Source organism: Acanthopagrus latus, chromosome 18, assembly GCF_904848185.1.
Source record: "Acanthopagrus latus isolate v.2019 chromosome 18, fAcaLat1.1, whole genome shotgun sequence".
NCBI lineage: Eukaryota > Metazoa > Chordata > Actinopteri > Spariformes > Sparidae > Acanthopagrus > Acanthopagrus latus.
In genome coordinates, this window is record NC_051056.1 from 20,385,877 (window position 1) to 20,409,202 (window position 23,326).

At 42.2% G+C, this 23,326-nt stretch overlaps 6 protein-coding genes across 10 annotated transcripts in view; all 6 read left to right on the forward strand.

Moving 5' to 3' along the window:
- The window catches only part of LOC119007749 (protocadherin alpha-C2-like), a 191,839-nt gene that overhangs the window by 23,474 nt on the left and 145,039 nt on the right, over positions 1–23,326 (forward strand). The window contains exon 1 of one of the 5 annotated variants that reach the window (XM_037077631.1): positions 565–2,922. The exons of the other annotated variants lie outside the window; for them this stretch is intronic. Coding sequence (XP_036933526.1) covers positions 565–2,922 — 2,358 coding nt within the window. Of the gene's footprint in view, positions 1–564; positions 2,923–23,326 lie in introns of those variants that run through there. 5 annotated transcript variants of the gene reach the window in all.
- LOC119008021 (protocadherin alpha-8-like) lies at positions 4,280–6,915 on the forward strand. Its single transcript, XM_037078051.1, has 2 exons — positions 4,280–6,734; positions 6,892–6,915. The coding sequence occupies exons 1-2, from the start codon at positions 4,389–4,391 to the stop codon at positions 6,913–6,915; spliced, it is 2,370 nt and encodes a 789-aa protein (XP_036933946.1). The 5' UTR covers positions 4,280–4,388.
- Positions 6,997–9,519, forward strand: LOC119007760 (protocadherin alpha-3-like). Its single transcript, XM_037077651.1, has one exon. It carries the CDS (start codon positions 7,102–7,104, stop codon positions 9,517–9,519), a length of 2,418 nt encoding a protein of 805 aa, XP_036933546.1. The 5' UTR covers positions 6,997–7,101.
- On the forward strand, positions 10,248–12,799 carry LOC119008022 (protocadherin alpha-7-like). Its single transcript, XM_037078052.1, has one exon. It carries the CDS (start codon positions 10,421–10,423, stop codon positions 12,797–12,799), a length of 2,379 nt encoding a protein of 792 aa, XP_036933947.1. The 5' UTR covers positions 10,248–10,420.
- LOC119008024 (protocadherin alpha-8-like) lies at positions 13,254–15,750 on the forward strand. The gene has a single exon (XM_037078053.1). The coding sequence runs from the start codon at positions 13,360–13,362 to the stop codon at positions 15,748–15,750; it is 2,391 nt and encodes a 796-aa protein (XP_036933948.1). The 5' UTR covers positions 13,254–13,359.
- Positions 19,644–21,772, forward strand: LOC119007769 (protocadherin alpha-6-like). The gene is made up of 2 exons (XM_037077662.1): positions 19,644–21,530; positions 21,638–21,772. The coding sequence occupies exons 1-2, from the start codon at positions 19,778–19,780 to the stop codon at positions 21,646–21,648; spliced, it is 1,764 nt and encodes a 587-aa protein (XP_036933557.1). The 5' UTR covers positions 19,644–19,777; the 3' UTR covers positions 21,649–21,772.

The following is a 23,326-nucleotide window of genomic DNA, read 5'->3' on the forward strand; positions in this document are numbered from 1 at the left end:
TGAATTTGCTTGACTATCTCGTAACATACTTGATAACTGAGTACAGAACTCTTTTGCTGAGGATATTAGTTTTTTGAAGAGCAGTGATCACTGTCCATGGTACTGAAATCCATTGCCTTTACTGTTTGCAGGCAGAATAAAGTAGCATAATGCTGCCTAAGCATGGTAACTAGTAAAATTTCATCAGATCAGTTAATTTGCATTAAATCGTAGCAGCCTCACTTGTTTTGGTTATGAGAATAAAATATGAGTGCTTCCATCAACTTTAGGGAGTTTGGATAGTTTGTACACTTTTGTTTTGATTTTTCCAGGTAACTTTCCTGAAAATCTTAAGTGATAAACCTTTACTCAATTTAAAGTGGTAAAAAAAAAATACTGTCCTCTTGGTGTCAGTGTAACATAAACGAGGAACTACCAGACGCCGTCCCTCCCATCGGAAAGCTTTTGTTTGGTAGCTCACAGCAAAGGATACGTCTGTTACTGGGAGTAGGATGAGACCGTGTTCTCCGTGGATGTAGAACATTTATTTGCTGAGGAAACAGACGTGTGTTTCGCTGGAGAAAGATGGGGAGTGAAAGGCAATGTAGATTAATTGACCACTGCTGGCTGGTTTTTCATTTTTTCTTACTGCTGTTTTTGTTCGGAAAGCAAGCCGTCGCTGAACTGAGGTACTCTGTTCCAGAGGAGATGAAAGAAGGAACAGTTGTTGGAAACGTTGCTAAAGATCTCGGTCTGGATAAAACATCTTTGATTGATCGACGGTTCCGTGTTGTTTCTGGATCGAAGGACGCGTTTTTCGAGGTAAACCCAGATAATGGTGCCTTACAGATCAGTAGGAAAATCGACAGAGAGGAGCTGTGTCAGGGTAGTGGTGTGTGCATCATGGAGCTGAAAATCCTTGTTGAAAACCCTCTGGAAATGCACCATGTAGTTGTAGAAATTACTGATGTAAATGATCACTCCCCGATTTTTCCAGAGAAGGAACAGCAATTTGAAATAGCAGAACATACACCTCCGGGAACGCGATTCCAGCTACATGCGGCCCGTGATCCTGATGCGGGAGTGAATTCTATCCGCACATATACAGTGACGTCAAATGACCACTTTGAAATAGATGTCAGTCAGAGCGACGAGGATAAAATACCATTTCTAGTGCTGAAGAAGTCCTTAGACAGAGAGCAAAAGAATAAACACGTACTAATCGTTACAGCAGTTGATGGAGGCAAACCTCCGAGATCAGGAACATTAAATGTTTCTGTTGTTGTTCTTGACACCAATGATAACAGACCAATATTTAGTCAGGAGACATACCAAATAGAAATAAATGAAACCATCCCAGTGGGTACGACTGTTACAAGAGTGAATGCAACAGATCCAGATGAAGGGACGAATGGAGAAATAGAGTACAGCCTGAGCAAAACATTAGTGCGCAAAGTTTACGATGTCTTTGAATTAGACAGAATAACTGGGCAAATCAATCTGAAAGGGGCGTTGGATTTTGAGGAATCGGAGATTTATAAACTAGATGTCCAAGCATCAGATAAAGGAACGCCTCCATTAATAGGGAGGTGTAGAGTCGTTATAAAGATAAAAGACGTAAATGATAATCCACCAGAAATAGAAATAACATCTCTGTCAAATACAGTGTCTGAAGACTCAAAACCGGGAACAGTTATTTCACTAATCAGTGTGACAGACAAAGACTCCGGTGACAATGGTAAAATAATTTCAGGCATTGCAAATGACGTGCCTTTTGAATTGAAACCCTCCTATAAAGAAAACATATATTCAGTTATCACTAACAGATTTCTGGATCGAGAGGAGGTGTCACATTATGAAATAATAATAAAAGCCACTGACTGTGGTGAACCTCCCTTATCTACTTTTAAAACTCTCAGCATTCAGATATCAGATGTAAATGACAACAGACCACAGTTTGAACAAAATCCATTACAGTTTTATATGTCAGAAAATAACGTCGCAGGAGTGCCAATATTCTCTGTCAGCGCAACAGACAATGATGTGAATGAAAATGCAGCGATTTCATATCGTATTGTTCGAGGAGGGACTGGAAATGACGTCACATCATTCCTCAACATTAATTCAGATAATGGACAAATATCTGCGCTAAAAAGTTTTGACTTTGAGGTTCTGAAAAAGTTCCAGTTCCAAGTTGTGGCCACAGATTCTGGAACTCCGTCACTGAGCAGCAACGTCACAGTGAACGTGTTCATTCTGGATCAGAACGACAACGCTCCAGTCATCCTGTATCCAGTCAGCTCCAACGGTTCTGCTGAAGGTGTGGAGGAGATTCCCCGCAATGTGAACGCAGGACACTTGGTGACTAAAGTCAGAGCCTATGACGCTGATATAGGATATAACGGCTGGTTACTCTTTTCACTGCAGGAAGTCACTGACCACAGTCTCTTTGGTTTGGACCGCTATACAGGACAGATCAGAACACTTCGCTCATTCACAGAGACAGACGAGGCTGAGCATAAACTGCTCATACTGGTCAAAGACAATGGGAACGTTTCTCTCTCAGCAACAGCTACTGTCATTGTCAAACTGGTGGAGCCCAAAGAGGCTTTTGCTGCTTCTGATGTTAAAAGTGCCACTAAAGTTGACGAGGAGGACAATGTGACATTTTATCTGATGATAACTTTGGGCTCAGTCTCTGTACTTTTTATCATCAGTATCATCGTGCTGATCGCGATGCAGTGCTCCAAATCCACAGACTATACTTCTAAATATCTCCAAGAGACTAATTATGACGGGACTCTGTGTCACAGCATCCAGTACAGATCTGGAGACAAACGCTACATGTTAGTTGGACCCAGAATGAGTATAGGATCTACTATAGTCCCTGGCAGCCATGCTAACACTCTAGTGCTCCCTGACAGGAGGAGAGGATCTACAGAGGTAAGAGCTTGATATGCAAGTATGATGTTTTATATTCAGATGTGTATCAAATCATTTGGGGTTCCTGGACTGGTGACTTAATCAGACTGTTGAACCTAAGTTGAGAAACATCATAATTTATTCTCAGTTAAGAAAAAGAATAGAAGTTTGTCGGCCAGTTATATTGTTGCACTTGACTTTCTGATTATGCAAGCAAGAGCTGCTGTCTGATGCACAACTTAATCTCCTCTCATTCTTTGTCTCTGTTAAAAAACCTTCATAGACTCTCGAAGCTATTATAAACACCACATTTGTTCGCATATAATGATGTGAATATCCCTTCTCTCCTGGTGACAGAAAGCAAATGATTATATTATAATGATTATAATTCAATTCTTAACAACACCTGCCTACACTCATGAGCTGTTAGGGTTATTATGTTCATAATATGTATCGCCATTCTGCAAAAGGCATCATATTAAGGAAGCCACGGGAGGTGGTTAAGGCAGAAAAAGGATGCGAGTTTGCTTTGAATCGCTGTCCAAGGTGCTGAAATGCATAGACTTGACTGTTTTCCTGCAAAACAACAAGCAAAGCTTAAACGAATGTATATTCCAGTCAGAAAACTCAAATCTGAAATGTTTATTACAGCAGCAAAACATAGATAGAGTTTGGTGTCGAGGCTCTGACTTCCTAACTCCCCGCATATATGTTTACATAGAGATATTGGAGAGGACGCTGGGGCTCAAAGAACATGTGGCAACACTGACTCAGTGAGGTGGTGGCACTGGCAGGCAGAGGCAGAGATGGGAGATTTCTGCAGTTTAAATTGACCTTTAAATTAGCAATGTGTCTTTGGTGGATCAGGGTGGAGAGTGGGGTGTGTCATGTGTATATCGGTGCAGCTCTGGTTGTCTGCCTGAACCAGCTCGCAGGCGTCGCTCCATTAAGCGTAGCGATGTTTTTTCCCTTCTTTACACTTTCTTTAAATTGCCACTTAGAAGACATACCTATTGAGATTCGCATTGAGCGTGGTGTTTCACTACTCCGTGCTGTTTGTATCTATTTAGAGCAAAAGGAACAATCATACTTAAGAATTTTGGAGCGTTGTAAACAGGATTATGCGTTTGTGATCATGCTGGTTTCTCAAAAGCAGATTTATTCCTGCTTTTCTTGTGATTTGTCCGATGGATTTTCTAACCAAATCATATGCTCTGTACGTGTCCTTTCAAGACGCTGAATCGTCTAAAATGTTGCCCTCTTGGTGTCACTGTTACATCAGTAAGGACATGAACCGCTCTCAGTCCCTCCCATCAGAAAGCTTTTGTTCAGCGCCTCACAGCAGAGGATACATTTGTTTTGAGCATGCGAGTCGAACGAGACCGTGTGGTGTGTTTTCTAAACATGCTATGCTAAACGTGTTGGATATATACATTTGATTTTGTGCAGAAACAGACACCTGTGTGTATCTGTGTTGTTGGATAACGATGGGGAGCGACGGACGATGTCGATTTAGTGACTGTCGCTGGTTTGCTTTTCATGTTTCCTTACTGCTGATCATTGGGGAGCAGGCTTTGGCTGAACTACGGTACTCTGTTCCAGAGGAGATGAAAGAGGGAACTGCTGTTGGAAACGTTGCTAAGGATCTTGGCCTGGACAGAACCTCTTTGACTGAGCGAAGAATCCGCGTTGTGTCTGGATCTAAGGACGCCTTTTTCGAGGTAAACCCGGACAATGGCGCCTTACAGGTCCGGAGAAAGATAGACAGAGAGGAGCTGTGTCAGGGAAGCGGTGCCTGCGTGATTGAGCTGAAAGTCCTTGTTGAAAACCCTCTGGAAATACACTATGTAGTCGTGGAAATTACTGATGTAAATGATCACTCCCCCATTTTTTCTGAAAAGGAGCAGCAATTTGAAATATTTGAACAAGCGTCTCCGGGAACGCGATTTGAATTGCATGCGGCCCGTGATCCTGATGCAGGAATTAATTCTATCCGCGCATATACAGTGACGTCGAATGACCACTTTGAAATAGAAATTAGTCAAAACGATGAGGAAAAAATACCTTTTTTAGTTCTGAGGAAATCCCTAGACAGAGAACAAAAGAATAAACACGTACTATTTGTTACAGCGGTTGATGGAGGAAAACCTCCGAGATCAGGAACATTAAATGTTTCTGTTGTTGTTCTTGATATCAATGATAACAAGCCAATATTTAGTCGGGACACATACCAGATAGAAATATATGAAAACGTCCCAGTAGGTACGACTGTTACAAAAGTGAATGCAACAGATCCAGATGAAGGGACCAATGGGGAAATAGAGTACAGCCTGAGCAAAACATTAGTGCGTAAAGTTTACGACATCTTTGAATTGGACAGAATAACTGGGCAAATCAAACTTAAGGGAGAGCTGGACTTTGAGGAATCGGAGATTCATAAACTAGACGTTCAGGCATCCGACAAAGGAACACCTCAATTAACAAGCAGGTGTCGAGTCATTGTAAAGATAAAAGATGTCAATGACAATCCACCAGAAATAGAAATCACATCTCTGTCAAATACAGTGTCTGAAGACTCAAAACCTGGAACAATTATTTCACTCATTAGCGTGACAGACAGAGACTCCAGTGTGAATGGAAAAATTATTTCCAGTATAACCGAGGATGTTCCTTTTGAATTAAAACCTTCTTACAAGGAAAACACATATTCAGTTGTCACTAAGGGATTTCTGGATCGAGAGGAGGTGTCACATTATGAAATAATAATAAAAGCCACTGACTGTGGTGAACCTTCATTATCTACCTTTAAAACGCTCAATATTCAGATATCAGATGTAAATGACAACAGACCAAAATTCTCCCAAAATCCATTACAGTTTTATCTAGTCGAAAATAATGTGGCTGGAGCGTCAATATTCTCTGTCAGCGCGACAGACAATGATGTGAATGAAAATGCAGCGATTTCTTATCATATTGCTCGGGGAAATGACGTAACAACTTTCCTGAATGTAAACTCTGATAACGGACACATCACAGCTCTAAAAAGTTTCGACTTTGAGGTTCTGAAAACGTTCCAGTTCCAAGTTGTGGCCACAGATTCCGGAACTCCGTCACTGAGCAGCAACGTCACAGTGAACGTGTTCATTCTGGATCAGAACGACAACGCTCCAGTCATCCTGTATCCAGTCAGCTCCAACGGTTCTGCTGAAGGTGTGGAGGAGATTCCCCGCAATGTGAACGCAGGACACTTGGTGACTAAAGTCAGAGCCTATGACGCTGATATAGGATATAACGGCTGGTTACTCTTTTCACTGCAGGAAGTCACTGACCACAGTCTCTTTGGTTTGGACCGCTATACAGGACAGATCAGAACACTTCGCTCATTCACAGAGACAGACGAGGCTGAGCATAAACTGCTCATACTGGTCAAAGACAATGGGAACGTTTCTCTCTCAGCAACAGCTACTGTCATTGTCAAACTGGTGGAGCCCAAAGAGGCTTTTGCTGCTTCTGATGTTAAAAGTGCCACTAAAGTTGACGAGGAGGACAATGTGACATTTTATCTGATGATAACTTTGGGCTCAGTCTCTGTACTTTTTATCATCAGCATCATCGTGCTGATTGCGATGCAGTGCTCCAAATCCACAGACTATACTTCTAAATATCTCCAAGAGACTAATTATGACGGGACTCTGTGTCACAGCATCCAGTACAGATCTGGAGACAAACGCTACATGTTAGTTGGCCCCAGAATGAGTATAGGATCTACTATAGTCCCTGGCAGCCATGCTAACACTCTAGTGCTCCCTGACAGGAGGAGGGGATCTGGAGAGGTGAGTAAATATTTACATTTCTTATATATGCTGCAGCTCGTTCGTCATGACTGACCGACTCGGGGGTCGGAGGACTTTCCCATTCAAAATATCAACACATGCTCAGTGAATTTCAGTAATGACCACGTGATAAATGCATTCTCCAACACATTCACAGGGTGGCAGTACCTTATCAGTATAGCGCCCAGCAGGGCCTCTGTACAGGATATAGTCTACATGAGTCCGCCTTGTACGTTCAGTCTGGTGAGGCAACATTTAGCTGGCAGACCTGGAATACGCGCACGGTGGCGGTTTCTGGATTTTGTCAAATACATTCCAAGGAGATATAATCATTCTTGATGGACGCGCGAATCTAGACACGTGGAGAATGACGGACGCGTTTGGATTCGTACATTTACCTCAAAACATGAGACAAAGAGGATGGGAGACATGGCGAAAGCGACCACATTTGCTCGCCGCTTTGGTTTTGCTTTTATTTTTGAGAGCAGCTTCGGGACAGCTGAGATACTCCATATCTGAAGAGCTCAAAGAGGGCAGTTTTGTTGGGAATGTAGCGAAAGACCTGGGGATAGACCTGAATTTGATGAAGCAGAGGGGATTTCGCATTATGTCCGGCTCGACCGAACCTCTTTTCCAGGTAAATGAGAATGACGGGGTCCTTTATGCGAACCATAAAATAGACAGAGAGGAAGTGTGCAAGGAGAGCAGTGTGTGTTTAATCAACCTCAAAACTGTTCTCGAAAACCCACTCGAAGTACATTATGTCACAGTGGAGATAACTGATTTGAACGACCACTCTCCCACATTCCCAGAGAAAACAAAGAGGCTGGAGATCTCAGAGTCTGCGCTGCCGGGTGCGCGATATCAGCTGCAAAATGCCCACGACCCGGATGGAGGCACGAACTCCGTCCAGCAGTACAAAATCAGTCAGAATGAACATTTTCGTTTAGAGATTAAAGATCGCGGGAGGGATGGCAAAACTCCAATTCTACAATTACAAAGACAGCTTGACAGAGAGGCCAAAAGCAGCCATAAATTGGTGTTGACGGCTATAGATGGAGGAAATCCACCCAAGACAGGCACAGTTGAAATATACATAGATGTTATAGATGTTAATGACAATATGCCGGTGTTCACTAAAGACACATATTCAGCCGTGCTACAAGAGAACGCTCCTGTCGGCACGACAGTCATCCAGGTTAATGCGACCGATTTAGACGACGGTACCAATGGGGAAGTTATTTATTCGTTTGGCAGTGATGTAAAAGATAAAATAAGAGAGCTGTTTGATATCGACTCTGTTACTGGGGAGATCATTGTGAAGGGTCGTGTAGACTTTGAGGAGCAGGACAGTTATGACATTGATATACAGGCCTCTGATAAGGGAACCCTTCCATTTAGGACAGATAAAAGTGTTATCATAAAAATTGGAGATACAAATGATAATCCTCCTGAGATAGAAGTGGCATCGTTGTCTAGTGCTGTTTCAGAGGACTCCAGACCAGGAACAACCGTAGCACTTATAAGCATCACTGATTTAGACTCTGGAATGAATGGAAAAATAATCAGCTATGTCGCTGAAGACAGCCCTTTTACATTAACTCCATCAATACAAGACAACATGTTTGCTGTTGTCACTAAGTCACAACTTGACAGGGAACAACAATCAACATATGATATAACAATAATCGCTAAAGATGCAGGTGAACCTGCTTTAACATCTGAAAAGACCATAAGCGTGTTTGTGTCAGATACAAATGATAACAGACCCCTGTTTTCAGTGAGCCCCTACACTTTCTACATCAGCGAAAATAACCCCCCAGGAGCCTCTGTGTTTTCTGTTAGAGCGTCTGATCGTGACGAGGGAGACAATGCACTTATTTCCTATTATATTCTCAGGAATGCGAATAATGGAAACAAAGTGACTTCATTCCTCAACATCAACTCGGAAACTGGAGACATTTTGGCTCTAAAAAGTTTTGACTTTGAGGTTCTGAAAACGTTCCAGTTCCAAGTTGTGGCCACAGATTCTGGAGCTCCGTCACTGAGCAGCAACGTCACAGTGAACGTGTTCATTCTGGATCAGAACGACAACGCTCCAGTCATCCTGTATCCAGTCAGCTCCAACGGTTCTGCTGAAGGTGTGGAGGAGATTCCCCGCAATGTGAACGCAGGACACTTGGTGACTAAAGTCAGAGCCTATGACGCTGATATAGGATATAACGGCTGGTTACTCTTTTCACTGCAGGAAGTCACTGACCACAGTCTCTTTGGTTTGGACCGCTATACAGGACAGATCAGAACACTTCGCTCATTCACAGAGACAGACGAGGCTGAGCATAAACTGCTCATACTGGTCAAAGACAATGGGAACGTTTCTCTCTCAGCAACAGCTACTGTCATTGTCAAACTGGTGGAGCCCAAAGAGGCTTTTGCTGCTTCTGATGTTAAAAGTGCCACTAAAGTTGACGAGGAGGACAATGTGACATTTTATCTGATGATAACTTTGGGCTCAGTCTCTGTACTTTTTATCATCAGCATCATCGTGCTGATTGCGATGCAGTGCTCCAAATCCACAGACTATACTTCTAAATATCTCCAAGAGACTAATTATGATGGGACTCTGTGTCACAGCATCCAGTACAGATCTGGAGACAAACGCTACATGTTAGTTGGCCCCAGAATGAGTATAGGATCTACTATAGTCCCTGGCAGCCATGCTAACACTCTAGTGCTCCCTGACAGGAGGAGGGGATCTGGAGAGGTAAGACATATTTCAAATTAAAGGTTTTTCTCCTTCCAAAAAAATATTGTAGTACTATCAAAGACCTTTCTAGAAGACAGAGTTATATGAAAACTTTGAAGTGTTGTTTTGTTGGTTTTATTTGTGTATTTGCTCACTACACACATAACACTGAATACTTTGCTAGTGCATTTGTATGGTTTTGCCAACTATTGCACTGAATATGCTGGTAGTTATTCGGCTTACCTGTTGTGTAATTTAAAAACAACTTGCAGTAATTATGCATTCTATGTTGAAAGACTACCTGTATTTTTATCACATGCTAGGCAAACTATTCAACAACACGTGGAAAGAGTTTTGTTTTCACAGGTGTCAGTTCACTGAACTGATCCCAGTGGGGAAGCTGGTCATGTATTGATTGTCGCTGTCCGTGGTGCTGAATCCCTTGTCTGGGCAACATGCGACACTCACTTGAGGCATGACAGTTTAATGTTTGCTGCAATTTAATGTCACAGTTAATGTCTTCCTGGACTTCAGTTAAATGAAGGTGTACGAACCTCTTTGCCTCTTCTGTGCTGTGTAAGTGGGAATATGGCAAGTCATTGTTAATAATGCATTCTTTTGTTGTTTATGCATTTTCTATGTTTCAAAATTCAGTGCTGCAGTGTGATTCGCTGTCACTTGGTGTCAGTATAATGACAAGAAATACTTCCACATGTTTTCGTCATAGCTACTAGACCCATCCCCTTCCTTTAACACCATCACGGACTGAACCTTTTGACGCACAGACGGCTTGAATTTACAGTTTACCTTCTATAAATCGAGATGCTCTGTGGCATAATGGTTGGATTATGGCAACGAATGTGACGGGGGGATTTTGCGTCAGTATACGAGTATAGCTCTTTCAAATCTGCGTTTTGATTGACTGTTTTATCTTCACATCATGGAACAAAGGCGACGCGATACACGGAGAGCGCGGACAATGTGGGGAGCCTACATGGTAGTTCTGGTTACGTTCTGGAGCAGAGCCTCGGGCCAATTCCGATATTCCATCCCGGAAGAAGTAAAAGAAGGAACTATTGTTGGAAACATTGCTAAGGATTTAGGTCTCGATAAGACCACACTGAAAGAGAGGGGGTACCGTATTGTGTACGGCTCGACAGAGCCTCCTTTTCGAGTGAATCAAGACGACGGTATTCTGTATGTGAACCGCAAAATTGACAGAGAGGAAGTGTGCGACCGGAGCAAGGTTTGTGTGATTGACTTGAAAACCGTGTTAGAGAACCCACTGGAGGTCCACTATGTAGCTGTGGAGATTGTCGATGTGAACGACCACGCACCGAGCTTCCCCGAAAATAAAAAAATTCTAGAGATTTCTGAATCTGCATTACCAGGAGCGAGATTTCAGTTGCAAGCTGCGCGTGATGCTGACAGTGGTTCACTGTCTGTTCAGCAGTACCGGTTGAGCCATAATGAACATTTTCGGCTTGAAGTGAAAGACCGTGGTGAGGACCGTAAAACCCCGAGTTTAATTCTACAGAAGCCACTTGACAGAGAATCTGTCAAAACTCACGTGTTACTTCTGACAGCTATTGACGGAGGTAAACCTCCACGATCCGGTAACATGACAATAATTGTTAATGTTTCTGATGTCAATGATAACCCCCCAGTTTTCACCCAAGAATCATATACTGTGCAGCTAAAGGAAAATTCTCCTCCTGGTACAACTGTTGTTCAGGTTAATGCTACAGATCTGGATGAGGGTTCAAACGGTGAAGTTATGTATTCGTTTGGCAATGACGTAGATGCACGAGCACGTGCACGTTTTCATTTAAATCCAGTGACTGGAGTGATTACTGTGGCAGGATCTGTAGATTTTGAAGAATGTAACAGATACGAAATAGACATCCAGGCATCAGACAAAGGTGCGGCCACACTCACGACAGATAAGAGCGTTATTATACATATTGTTGACATGAACGACAATGCACCAGAGATTGAAGTGACATCTTTTTCACATGCGCTCCCTGAAAACTCAAAACCAGGAACCACAGTGGCCTTGATTAGTGTTAGAGATTCGGACTCTGGTCTCAACGGGAAAGTTATGTGTTACATAAACCAGGATCTTCCCTTTATCCTCACCCCATCTTTACAAAATAACATGTATTCTCTCGTCACAAAATCGCTGTTGGATCGAGAACAAATATCACAATATGATGTAACAATTGTCGCTAAAGATGCAGGTGAACCATCCTTATCGTCTGACAAAAATATTAAAATAATAGTGTCAGATGTGAATGACAACAGCCCAGTGTTTTCTCAGAGCCCCTATACTTTCTACATAACTGAAAATAACAACCAGGGTGCGTCTATTTTTTCAGTCACGGCGCGAGATGACGATGAGGGCAGTAATGCTCTTATTTCGTATCACATACTAAGAGATGCAGGCAGAGAAAACCTGGTTGCATCCTTTTTAAATGTTAACAGTGAAAATGGAGAAATTCTAGCGCTTAAAAGTTTTGACTTTGAGGTTCTGAAAAAGTTCCAGTTCCAAGTTGTGGCCACAGATTCTGGGGCTCCATCACTGAGCAGCAACGTCACAGTGAACGTGTTCATTCTGGATCAGAACGACAACGCTCCAGTCATCCGGTATCCAGTCAGCTCCAACGGTTCTGCTGAAGGTGTGGAGGAGATTCCCCGCAATGTGAACGCAGGACACTTGGTGACTAAAGTCAGAGCCTATGACGCTGATATAGGATATAACGGCTGGTTACTCTTTTCACTGCAGGAAGTCACTGACCACAGTCTCTTTGGTTTGGACCGCTATACAGGACAGATCAGAACACTTCGCTCATTCACAGAGACAGACGAGGCTGAGCATAAACTGCTCATACTGGTCAAAGACAATGGGAACGTTTCTCTCTCAGCAACAGCTACTGTCATTGTCAAACTGGTGGAGCCCAAAGAGGCTTTTGCTGCCTCTGATGTTAAAAGCGCCACTAAAGTTGACGAGGAGGACAATGTGACATTTTATCTGATGATAACTTTGGGCTCAGTCTCTGTACTTTTTATCATCAGCATCATCGTGCTGATTGCGATGCAGTGCTCCAAATCCACAGACTATACTTCTAAATATCTCCAAGAGACTAATTATGACGGGACTCTGTGTCACAGCATCCAGTACAGATCTGGAGACAAACGCTACATGTTAGTTGGACCCAGAATGAGTATAGGATCTACTATAGTCCCTGGCAGCCATGCTAACACTCTAGTGCTCCCTGACAGGAGGAGGGGATCTGGAGAGGTAAGCTTGTTTCTATGACTAAATCAAACTTTTGTTTAAAATATGAATTTGTCTTTTTATCACTTGTACTGCTTCACGGGGTTACATGCGCTGGCACACACACATTTGACTTGTTTTGTGATTTTATAATATACTCTTTGGTCTGATCTGAGTGATAATGTCGCCGCCCATCGTGCTGAAACCTCCACTTGTAGCGCTGTCAGTGTGTTTTATTGCACTACAGCCAATGGCATGGACACTGTAATGTTTCTTATTGAAACCGTCAGTATTATAACGAAAATGTCAGACTTTGAACTGTGTATTATATGTCGATGAACAAGCTTTATGGACACTTGGTGTCAGTATGTGAGCAGAAAAGTGTTTCAAGAAGAGCTCTTTGTCAGATATATGGGTCCTCCCCTTTGTGGGATGGCTTTTGTGCTACTGGCTGCATCCTTTGCACTCACAGCGAATATTCGGCACATTACGCGTTTGATAATACACAGCAAATTGCGCATATTATCATAATTCTATCCGTTTTTCGTATGATAAAGGACTTCTCATTGTGACTCATCGGGATATATTTTCAACTGCTAATTATGGAGCAGAAGGGACTTGGAGGATCGAGAGAGCAATGGCGCTGCATCGCTTTCATTGTTTCATCAATTCTGCTTTGGAATAGAGCTTCGGCGCAGATAAGATATTCCATCGCTGAGGAAGTTAAAGAAGGAACTGTTGTCGGGAATATAGCGAAGGATTTGGGATTAGACAAGAACACATTGAAAGAGAGAGGATGTCGTATTGTTGAGGGCTCAACACAGTCATTTTTTCACATCAACCAGAATGATGGAATACTGTATGTTGACCGAATAATTGACAGGGAGAAGGTTTGTGAGCGGAGCAATGTGTGCTTGATCAACTTAAAAACAGTGCTGGAGAACCCTCTAGAAATTCATTACGTGACGGTGGAGGTACTGGATGTGAACGACCACTCTCCCACCTTCTCATCGAAAGAATCACGCCTCGAAATTTCGGAGTCGGTCTTACCAGGCTTGCGCCTCCAGCTGCAGGCAGCACGCGACCCTGATGTCGGCCAGTTTTCAGTACAGGAGTATAGACTTAGTCCTAATGACCATTTTCGTCTGGAAGTGAAAGATCGCGGGAAAGATGGGAAAATACCGCTTTTAGTTTTACTGAAGACGCTGGACAGAGAAACAAAGAAAACTCATAAGTTGCTTCTTACAGCAGTTGACGGAGGGAAACCATTTAAATCTGGAACAACAGAAATAACTGTTGACGTCATAGACGTCAATGATAATATGCCAGTGTTTAATGAAGACACGTATTCGGTGCTTTTAAAAGAAAATTCTCCAATTGGCACAACAATTATAAAAGTGAATGCTTCTGATTTAGATGAAGGCTCTAATGGCGAGATTGTGTATTCATTGGGCAAAAATGTGAATAGCAGAATAGGCGAATTATTTCGTGTCGATCCAAGTACAGGTGAAATTATTGTTCAAGATCTGATAGACTTTGAATTGGAGGAGAGTTATGAAATTGATATACAGGCGTCTGATAAAGGATCAGCTCCTTTGAGGACAGACAAAAGTGTGTTGGTGAATATTGTTGATTTAAATGATAACACTCCTCATATAGAGGTTACATCATTTTCAAGGGCAATACCAGAGGATGCGAGACCGGGAACCACTGTGGCATTAATCAGTGTTCTCGATAAAGACTCTGGTCTAAACGGGAAAGTTATTTGCTTTTTTAATGAAGATGTTCCGTTCACATTATCACCTTCAACACAAGACAACATGTATTCTATTACCACAAAGTCTCCTCTAGATAGAGAAAAGCAGTCCATATATGATGTTACAATAGTTGCAAAAGATGCGGGTGTGCCATCGTTGTCTTCAGAAAAAAGCATAAGTATTGTTGTGTCAGATGTGAATGACAACAGTCCACAGTTCTCAGCGAGTCCTTACACATATTACATTACTGAGAACAACTCTCCAGGAGCTTCACTGTTTTCTGTGAAGGCATCAGACCGTGACGAGGGTGATAATTCTCGGGTTTCATATCATATTTTAAGAGATGGATCAGAGAAGAACAAACTCCATTCACTGAATCTTAATATTAACTCTGAAAATGGAGAAATTGTGGCACTAAAAAGTTTTGACTTTGAAGTTCTGAAAACGTTCCAGTTTCAAGTTGTGGCCACAGATTCTGGAACTCCGTCACTGAGCAGCAACGTCACAGTGAACGTGTTCATTCTGGATCAGAACGACAACGCTCCAGTCATCCTGTATCCAGTCAGCTCCAACGGTTCTGCTGAAGGTGTGGAGGAGATTCCCCGCAATGTGAACGCAGGACACTTGGTGACTAAAGTCAGAGCCTATGACGCTGATATAGGATATAATGGCTGGTTACTCTTTTCACTGCAGGAAGTCACTGACCACAGTCTCTTTGGTTTGGACCGCTATACAGGACAGATCAGAACACTTCGCTCATTCACAGAGACAGACGAGGCTGAGCATAAACTGCTCATACTGGTCAAAGACAATGGGAACGTTTCTCTCTCAGCAACAGCTACTGTCATTGTCAAACTGGTGGAGCCCAAAGAGGCTTTTGCTGCTTCTGATGTTAAAAGTGCCACTAAAGTTGACGAGGAGGACAATGTGACATTTTATCTGATGATAACTTTGGGCTCAGTCTCTGTACTTTTTATCATCAGCATTATCGTGCTGATTGCGATGCAGTGCTCCAAATCCACAGACTATACTTCTAAATATCTCCAAGAGACTAATTATGACGGGACTCTGTGTCACAGCATCCAGTACAGATCTGGAGACAAACGCTACATGTTAGTTGGACCCAGAATGAGTATAGGATCTACTATAGTCCCTGGCAGTCATGCTAATACTCTAGTGCTCCCTGACAGGAGGAGGGGATCTGGAGAGGTAAGATTAATGCTTTGGATGTTTTAATTTTATCACATTCTCCAAGAAACTTTGAGTGGAAATGTTATGATTATCAGTGAGAAGCCTCTTTATAAATAGCAGGGAGGCCATATCTTTCTGTTTAGCATCATGAACTAGTTACAGACTAATTTGTTTTTTCTGATATCATAATATTTGAAGACAGCTTTATCATACCAATGGTGGCGCATTGTTTTGCTATTTCTCATCATACATATTATTGATGCTTGTATAACAGCATGTTCTTTCACAGTGTATGCCGGCTTTGGTTCATGCTGTTGAGCGTTTGAGTGAAGTCCACTAATACCTTCATTGCTCGTTTTGTTTGTACCTGAAATGCAAAAAAGAAAGACTCCAGTTCCAACATGCGACATACAAGTCAAAGCCGCTGTGATGAGTGGGGTCATCACCCCTAAAAGATTTTAAGATTGTCCTTGATCTACTAAATGATCACTGCAGTAATCTGTGTGTATAACCATCTCAACGCTTGGTGTCAGTGTAGTTTAGCGATTCTGTGCGTCTGGTCGCACTTGACGTCACGAGCTTTATGTCTACCGAGCCCTTGCATTTATTCCCAAACAGCACACTGGAGCGTCAGGTCGTGTTCGGCAGCGGACGAGTTGTGTTTCATTTTATGCAGTTTTTGTAAGAACAGACTTCGGGTCTTGTTCAGAAACATGACACATTAAGTCTAATTTGTTTTATCGTGGCAGTAACAGGACTTGTCTTTTTCACCTCCGAGTCATGGAACAAAGGGGATACAAAGCATGGAGGGAGCGACCCCGCTGGTTTGCCGTCATGGTTGTTTTGGATATTTTATGGACCGGAGCTTCTGCACAGATCAGATATTCGATATCCGAGGAGGTTCAAGACGAAACAGTGGTCGGGAATATAGCTAAGGATCTGGGACTGGATAAGAGCGCGCTCAAAGACAGAGGGTATCGCATTGTGACGGGCTCAACTGAACCCCTGTTTCACGTGAATCAAAATGATGGGATCCTGTATGTGAAAAGGAGAATAGACAGGGAGGAGGTGTGCGACCGGGTCAGCCCGTGTTTGATCAATCTGAAGACCGTTCTGGAAAACCCGCTGGAGATCCACTACGTAGCGGTGGAAATACTTGATATAAATGACCACACGCCGGTCTTTCCAGAGAAAGAGAAAAGGCTTGAGATTTCCGAGTCGGCCTTACCAGGAGCGAGATTTCAACTGCAGGCTGCACGCGACCCTGACGCGGGCCAGTTCTCCATTCAGCAGTATAGACTCAGCCATAACGATTATTTTAGATTAGAGGTGAAGGACAGAGGCGAGGACCGTAAAGTACCATTTTTAGTGTTACAGAAGCAGTTGGATAGAGAAACAGCCGGGAAACATAAGCTCCGCCTAACAGCTGTTGATGGAGGTAAACCGGCAAAGTCTGGCGCTATAGAAATCATTGTAGATGTACTTGATGTTAATGACAACTCTCCGGTGTTTACCAAAGAACTCTATTCTGCCACACTTAAAGAAAATGTTCCTGTTGGCACTGTAGTGATTCAGGTGAATGCCACAGATTTGGACCAGGATGCAAATAGTGAAATCATATATTCATTTGGTAAAGAAGTTGATGCAAGATTAATGGATGTTTTCAGCATAGATGAAAATACTGGTGAAATTCTAGTAATTGGTCAAATAGATTTCGAGAAAAGTAAAAGTTATGAAATTGACATTCAGGCGTCTGATAAGGGACAAGTCCCTCTAACGACTGACAAAAGCGTGATTATAACTGTTATTGATGTTAATGATAATGCACCCGAGATAGAAGTTACCTCATTTTCTAACTCTATCAAGGAGGATTCAAAGATAGGAACCACCGTGGCCCTGATTAGTGTCAGTGATTTAGACTCTGGAATAAATGGGAAAGTGATATGTACAATCAATGAAGATGTTCCTTTTACTTTATCTCCATCATTACAAGAAAACATGTACGCTGTTGTAACCAGGTCGCAGCTGGACAGGGAAAGGGTTTCTAACTATGATGTCACAATTGTTGCGAAAGATACAGGTGAGCCATCATTTTCAGCTGAAAAGACCATAAAAGTCGTGGTGTCAGATGTGAACGACAACAGTCCACAGTTTTCATCAAGCCCCTATACATTTTATATCACAGAGAATAACAGCCCCGGAGCCTCAGTGGTTTCAGTTAAAGCCTCTGATCTAGACGAAAGTGACAATGCTCTCATTTCATATCATATTTTGAGAGAAGCAAGCGGAGAAAATAAATTGACCTCATTTTTAAATATCAACTCAGAAACTGGAGAAATTCTGGCTCTAAAAAGTTTTGACTTTGAAGTTCTGAAAAAGTTCCAGTTTCAAGTTGTGGCCACAGATTCTGGAACTCCTTCACTGAGCAGCAACGTCACAGTGAACGTGTTCATTCTGGATCAGAACGACAACGCTCCAGTCATCCTGTATCCAGTCAGCTCCAACGGTTCTGCTGAAGGTGTGGAGGAGATTCCCCGCAATGTGAACGCAGGACACTTGGTGACTAAAGTCAGAGCCTATGACGCTGATATAGGATATAACGGCTGGTTACTCTTTTCACTGCAGGAAGTCACTGACCACAGTCTCTTTGGTTTGGACCGCTATACAGGACAGATCAGAACACTTCGCTCATTCACAGAGACAGACGAGGCTGAGCATAAACTGCTCATACTGGTCAAAGACAATGGGAACGTTTCTCTCTCAGCAACAGCTACTGTCATTGTCAAACTGGTGGAGCCCAAAGAGGCTTTTGCTGCCTCTGATGTTAAAAGTGCCACTAAAGTTGACGAGGAGGACAATGTGACATTTTATCTGATGATAACTTTGGGCTCAGTCTCTGTACTTTTTATCATCAGCATCATCGTGCTGATTGCGATGCAGTGCTCCAAATCCACAGACTATACTTCTAAATATCTCCAAGAGACTAATTATGACGGGACTCTGTGTCACAGCATCCAGTACAGATCTGGAGACAAACGCTACATGTTAGTTGGCCCCAGAATGAGTATAGGATCTACTATAGTCCCTGGCAGCCATGCTAATACTCTAGTGCTCCCTGACAGGAGGAGGGGATCTGCAGAGGTAAGACATCTTTAAGTGCAAACTGTGAGGACTAATTGAATTGTTTGTGAACTGTACATATCAAGTATGAGCATCATGCCTAATGTGTTGCATGACACTGGATTTTTGCTTTCCCTGGTTTCCTCTGGCAGTTGTGATCTTGTGTCATTTCTAGGACTTACATGCTGTGAGAGTGAGAGTAATTTAGGTTGACTTGAGTAGTGACACTTCATTTCTTAATTTTTGTAGTCACTCACTTTGTCAATACCAACTCTATTAATTCTTACCCCATGCCTGGTTTGACATAGTTTGATGAATCTCCCCAAGGAAACAATAACTGAATAACTTGAAAGGATGTGAAAATACTTTAACAGCAATGGTCACACTGAATTGCAATGCTTCGTAATAAAGTCCCTGGTGCTGGAAGTTGTTGACTTCATCTGTAGATATAAATATAGTTTAAAAAGTGCCCTAATTCATGACATAATCATTATCCTGCATGTAAATTATGTTTATTAATGCTCTGTAGAGCTTTAAAAACATATTCAGGTATTTACTGTTTTTGACAGCAGGTTTGTGGTCACTCATCTGGAGCCCTCTGATCTCTTTCTATGTACTCAGCTGACTTTGCTGGGTTCATTGTGATTATGAACAAAGCTGCCACTGACCGCATGTGCAGAATGTTCATATATTTTCTGCAGTAGGAAATAAGCTCGCATGGTGTCAGTGTAATGTAAAAAGTCCGCGTTGCCCGGGCTTGTCGTCACTGCTGTTTGGTTCCACCTCCTGATAACACTCTGACTTCGACACCGGCAGGATCGTCTCTCTGCTTATATTGCGTAAATGGTGGATTTGTTTTCTGGTCATATAGAAAGCCAATGATTGCTTAAATACAAGTAATTGGTGTATTCCGTCCTTGGAGCATAGTGATTTTTCTCGTGATGGATTACTGATGATTTCGGGTCTAACCATGGAACAAAGAAGATACGAGGGAGGAAGGGCGCGAGGATATCTGGTCGGCTGCGTGGTCGCGGTGCTTTTGTGGAGCGTGGCCTCGGCGCAAATACGATATTCAATCTCTGAGGAAGTGAACGAAGGAACTGTGGTTGGAAATATTGCGAAAGATCTGGGATTAGATAAAAGCACGCTGACAGAAAGAAGGTATCGGATTGTTTCCAGTAATGCGGATCCGCTTTTCCATGTAAATCAGAACGATGGCATCATGTATGTGAGCCGAAAGATTGACAGAGAAGAGGTGTGCGCACAGAGCAGTACGTGTTTGATAAATCTGAAAACCGTTCTAGAGAATCCGCTGGAGGTGCATTATGTTGGAGTGGAGGTGCTGGATATAAATGATCATTCTCCCAGTTTTCCAGATGAGGAAACAACGTTGGAGATTTCAGAATCCGTGCTGCCTGGAGCACGATTTCAGCTAAAACCTTCACGGGATCCAGACAGTGGTCATTTCTCTGTACAGCAGTATAAGATAAGCCAAAACGATCACTTCCGTCTTGAAGTTAAGAATAGAGGAGATGATGGCAAAATACCAATATTGGTTGTTCAAAAATCTTTAGACAGGGAAACAGCGGAGAGCCATTCGTTAGTACTGACGGCTCTGGATGGAGGGAAACCTCCCAAATCTGGTAATATAAATATAATAGTAAATGTTTTAGATATTAATGATAACGCACCTGTTTTCTCTAAAGAAGTTTATTCTGTGACTCTCAATGAAAATGCTCCAGTAGGTACAACAGTCATACAAGTGAATGCAACAGATTTAGATGAAGGTTCAAACGGAGAAGTAGTTTACTCGTTCAGCAAGAGTATGCATAAAAACATATTAAATACGTTTGATATCAATACATCCACGGGCGAAATAGTTGTTAAAGGTCTTATAGACTATGAGCAAAAGGACAAGTATGACATAGAAATTGAAGCATCAGACAAAGGTTTTGCTCCTCTGACAACAGAAAAAAGCGTCATAATCCAGATAGTAGATGTGAATGATAACGTACCTGAGATTGAAGTTACCTCATTTTCAAGCTCCATCCCTGAAGATTCCAGACCTGGAACTACAGTTGCTCTTATCAGTGTAAATGACTTGGACTCTGGTCTGAATGGAAAAGTTATTTGTTCCATAAGTGATGATGTTCCTTTTACATTATCACCATCCTTACAAGAAAATATGTATTCATTAGTCACTAAATCTCCTCTGGACAGAGAGAAACAGTCACATTATGAACTAACAATAACTGCAAAAGACGCTGGTCAACCTCCATTATCATCTGAAAAGACAATCAGTGTTGTGGTGTCAGATGTGAATGACAACAGTCCAGAGTTTTCACTGAGTCCATATACTTTCTATGTCACTGAAGCTAATGAGCCAGGTACCTCTGTGTTTTCTGTCAAAGCTTTTGATCGTGATGAGAATGACAATGCTCTGATATCCTATCATATTCTCAGAGATGGAAACCAAGAAAACAAATTGGCTTCATTCCTTAACATTAACTCTGAAACTGGAGACATTTTGGCTCTAAAAAGTTTTGACTTTGAAGTCCTGAAAACGTTCCAGTTTCAAGTTGTGGCCACAGATTCTGGAACTCCGTCACTGAGCAGCAACGTCACAGTGAACGTGTTCATTCTGGATCAGAACGACAACGCTCCAGTCATCCTGTATCCAGTCAGCTCCAACGGTTCTGCTGAAGGTGTGGAGGAGATTCCCCGCAATGTGAATGCAGGACACTTGGTGACTAAAGTCAGAGCCTATGACGCTGATATAGGATATAACGGCTGGTTACTCTTCTCACTGCAGGAAGTCACTGACCACAGTCTCTTTGGTTTGGACCGCTATACAGGACAGATCAGAACACTTCGCTCATTCACAGAGACAGACGAGGCTGAGCATAAACTGCTCATACTGGTCAAAGACAATGGGAATGTTTCTCTCTCAGCAACAGCTACTGTCATTGTCAAACTGGTGGAGCCCAAAGAGGCTTTTGCTGCCTCTGATGTTAAAAGTGCCACTAAAGTTGACGAGGAGGACAATGTGACATTTTATCTGATGATAACTTTGGGCTCAGTCTCTGTACTTTTTATCATCAGCATCATCGTGCTGATTGCGATGCAGTGCTCCAAATCCACAGACTATACTTCTAAATATCTCCAAGAGACTAATTATGACGGGACTCTGTGTCACAGCATCCAGTACAGATCTGGAGACAAACGCTACATGTTAGTTGGACCCAGAATGAGTATAGGATCTACTATAGTCCCTGGCAGCCATGCTAATACTCTAGTGCTTCCTGACAGGAGGAGAGGATCTACAGAGGTAAGACATCTTTCAAATTAAAAGGTTTTTCTTCTTTCAAAAAGAATTTGCAGTATGAAGAGTGGCATTTGTAGCAGAAAGAGTTATATGAAAACTATGCAGCTGTTTGCGGATGACTTGATTTGTGTATTTGCTCCCTACACACATGACACTGAATACTCTGCTGGTGCAGTTGTATGGTTCTGCAAAGTATTGCACTGAATATGCTGGTTGTTCTTTGGTTTTCATGTTGTGTAATTTGTCATTTTTAAGGGGTCATTACATCTTTGGGAAATGCCGCTAATTCTGGTTGAGAGTCAGGAAACATTGTGGTCCTGGCGTGGTACTACTCTATGTCAGAGAAAAACAATCCATATTGCACATAAGTTGTATATGAAGATTGGTTATTGAGTTGAATCTGCTGGTTGTTCTTTGGTTTAGATTGGGGGATTAATGCTTTGTGTGTTTTACAACACATTTCTTTTTTCATAGGTTATCCTGCAGGGCTATATAATATTCACACCCACTGAGCATTCAATGAGTAATTTGTTGTCCATGGAATTGTCACTAGTTTGTAAAACCCCATCAGCATTCGAACTTCTCTTTTTCAGTTTTGACTTTACACACTGGTTGCTATTTTCCGCGTTTTTCAGGGCATGACATGAGTAATACTTATTGGTACATTTTTGTTACAATGCAAAGTTACTTTCTTGATAAAATTATTGCAGTTATTTCGTAATCTTCCTTTGTTCATATATTGCTTTTACAGGTGTAGTAGATTTTTAGATAATGTGTAAGTTAAAAACATGGGACAGAGTTAAATGACAGCTGACTGACGGCGGATTCATGCTCGTGCTGCAGCGGTATCTTGAGCCTCACGTCTCTGTGTCGAGACTGAGCTGAGAGCAGTGGTGATCGCTGTCCATGGTGCTGAACGTGTTTAGCCTCATTTCCCAATGATTTGTTCCTCATACAAGGAAGATGGCCTAATCCCAGCGACTAAGTTCATACAACTGTATCATAAGAAATACTTGATATCAGCAATTCTCCTGCAAAATCCTCAGCACATTTTTTAAATGCATTTGTTTTGCAATCTGAACTTCAAGACATTTTTACTTTTGCTTGTTTAATGAAAAGGAGTCCACCTCCTCGTCTCTTTAAAATCACCTTGTGCAAACGTTTAGATCGGACGGG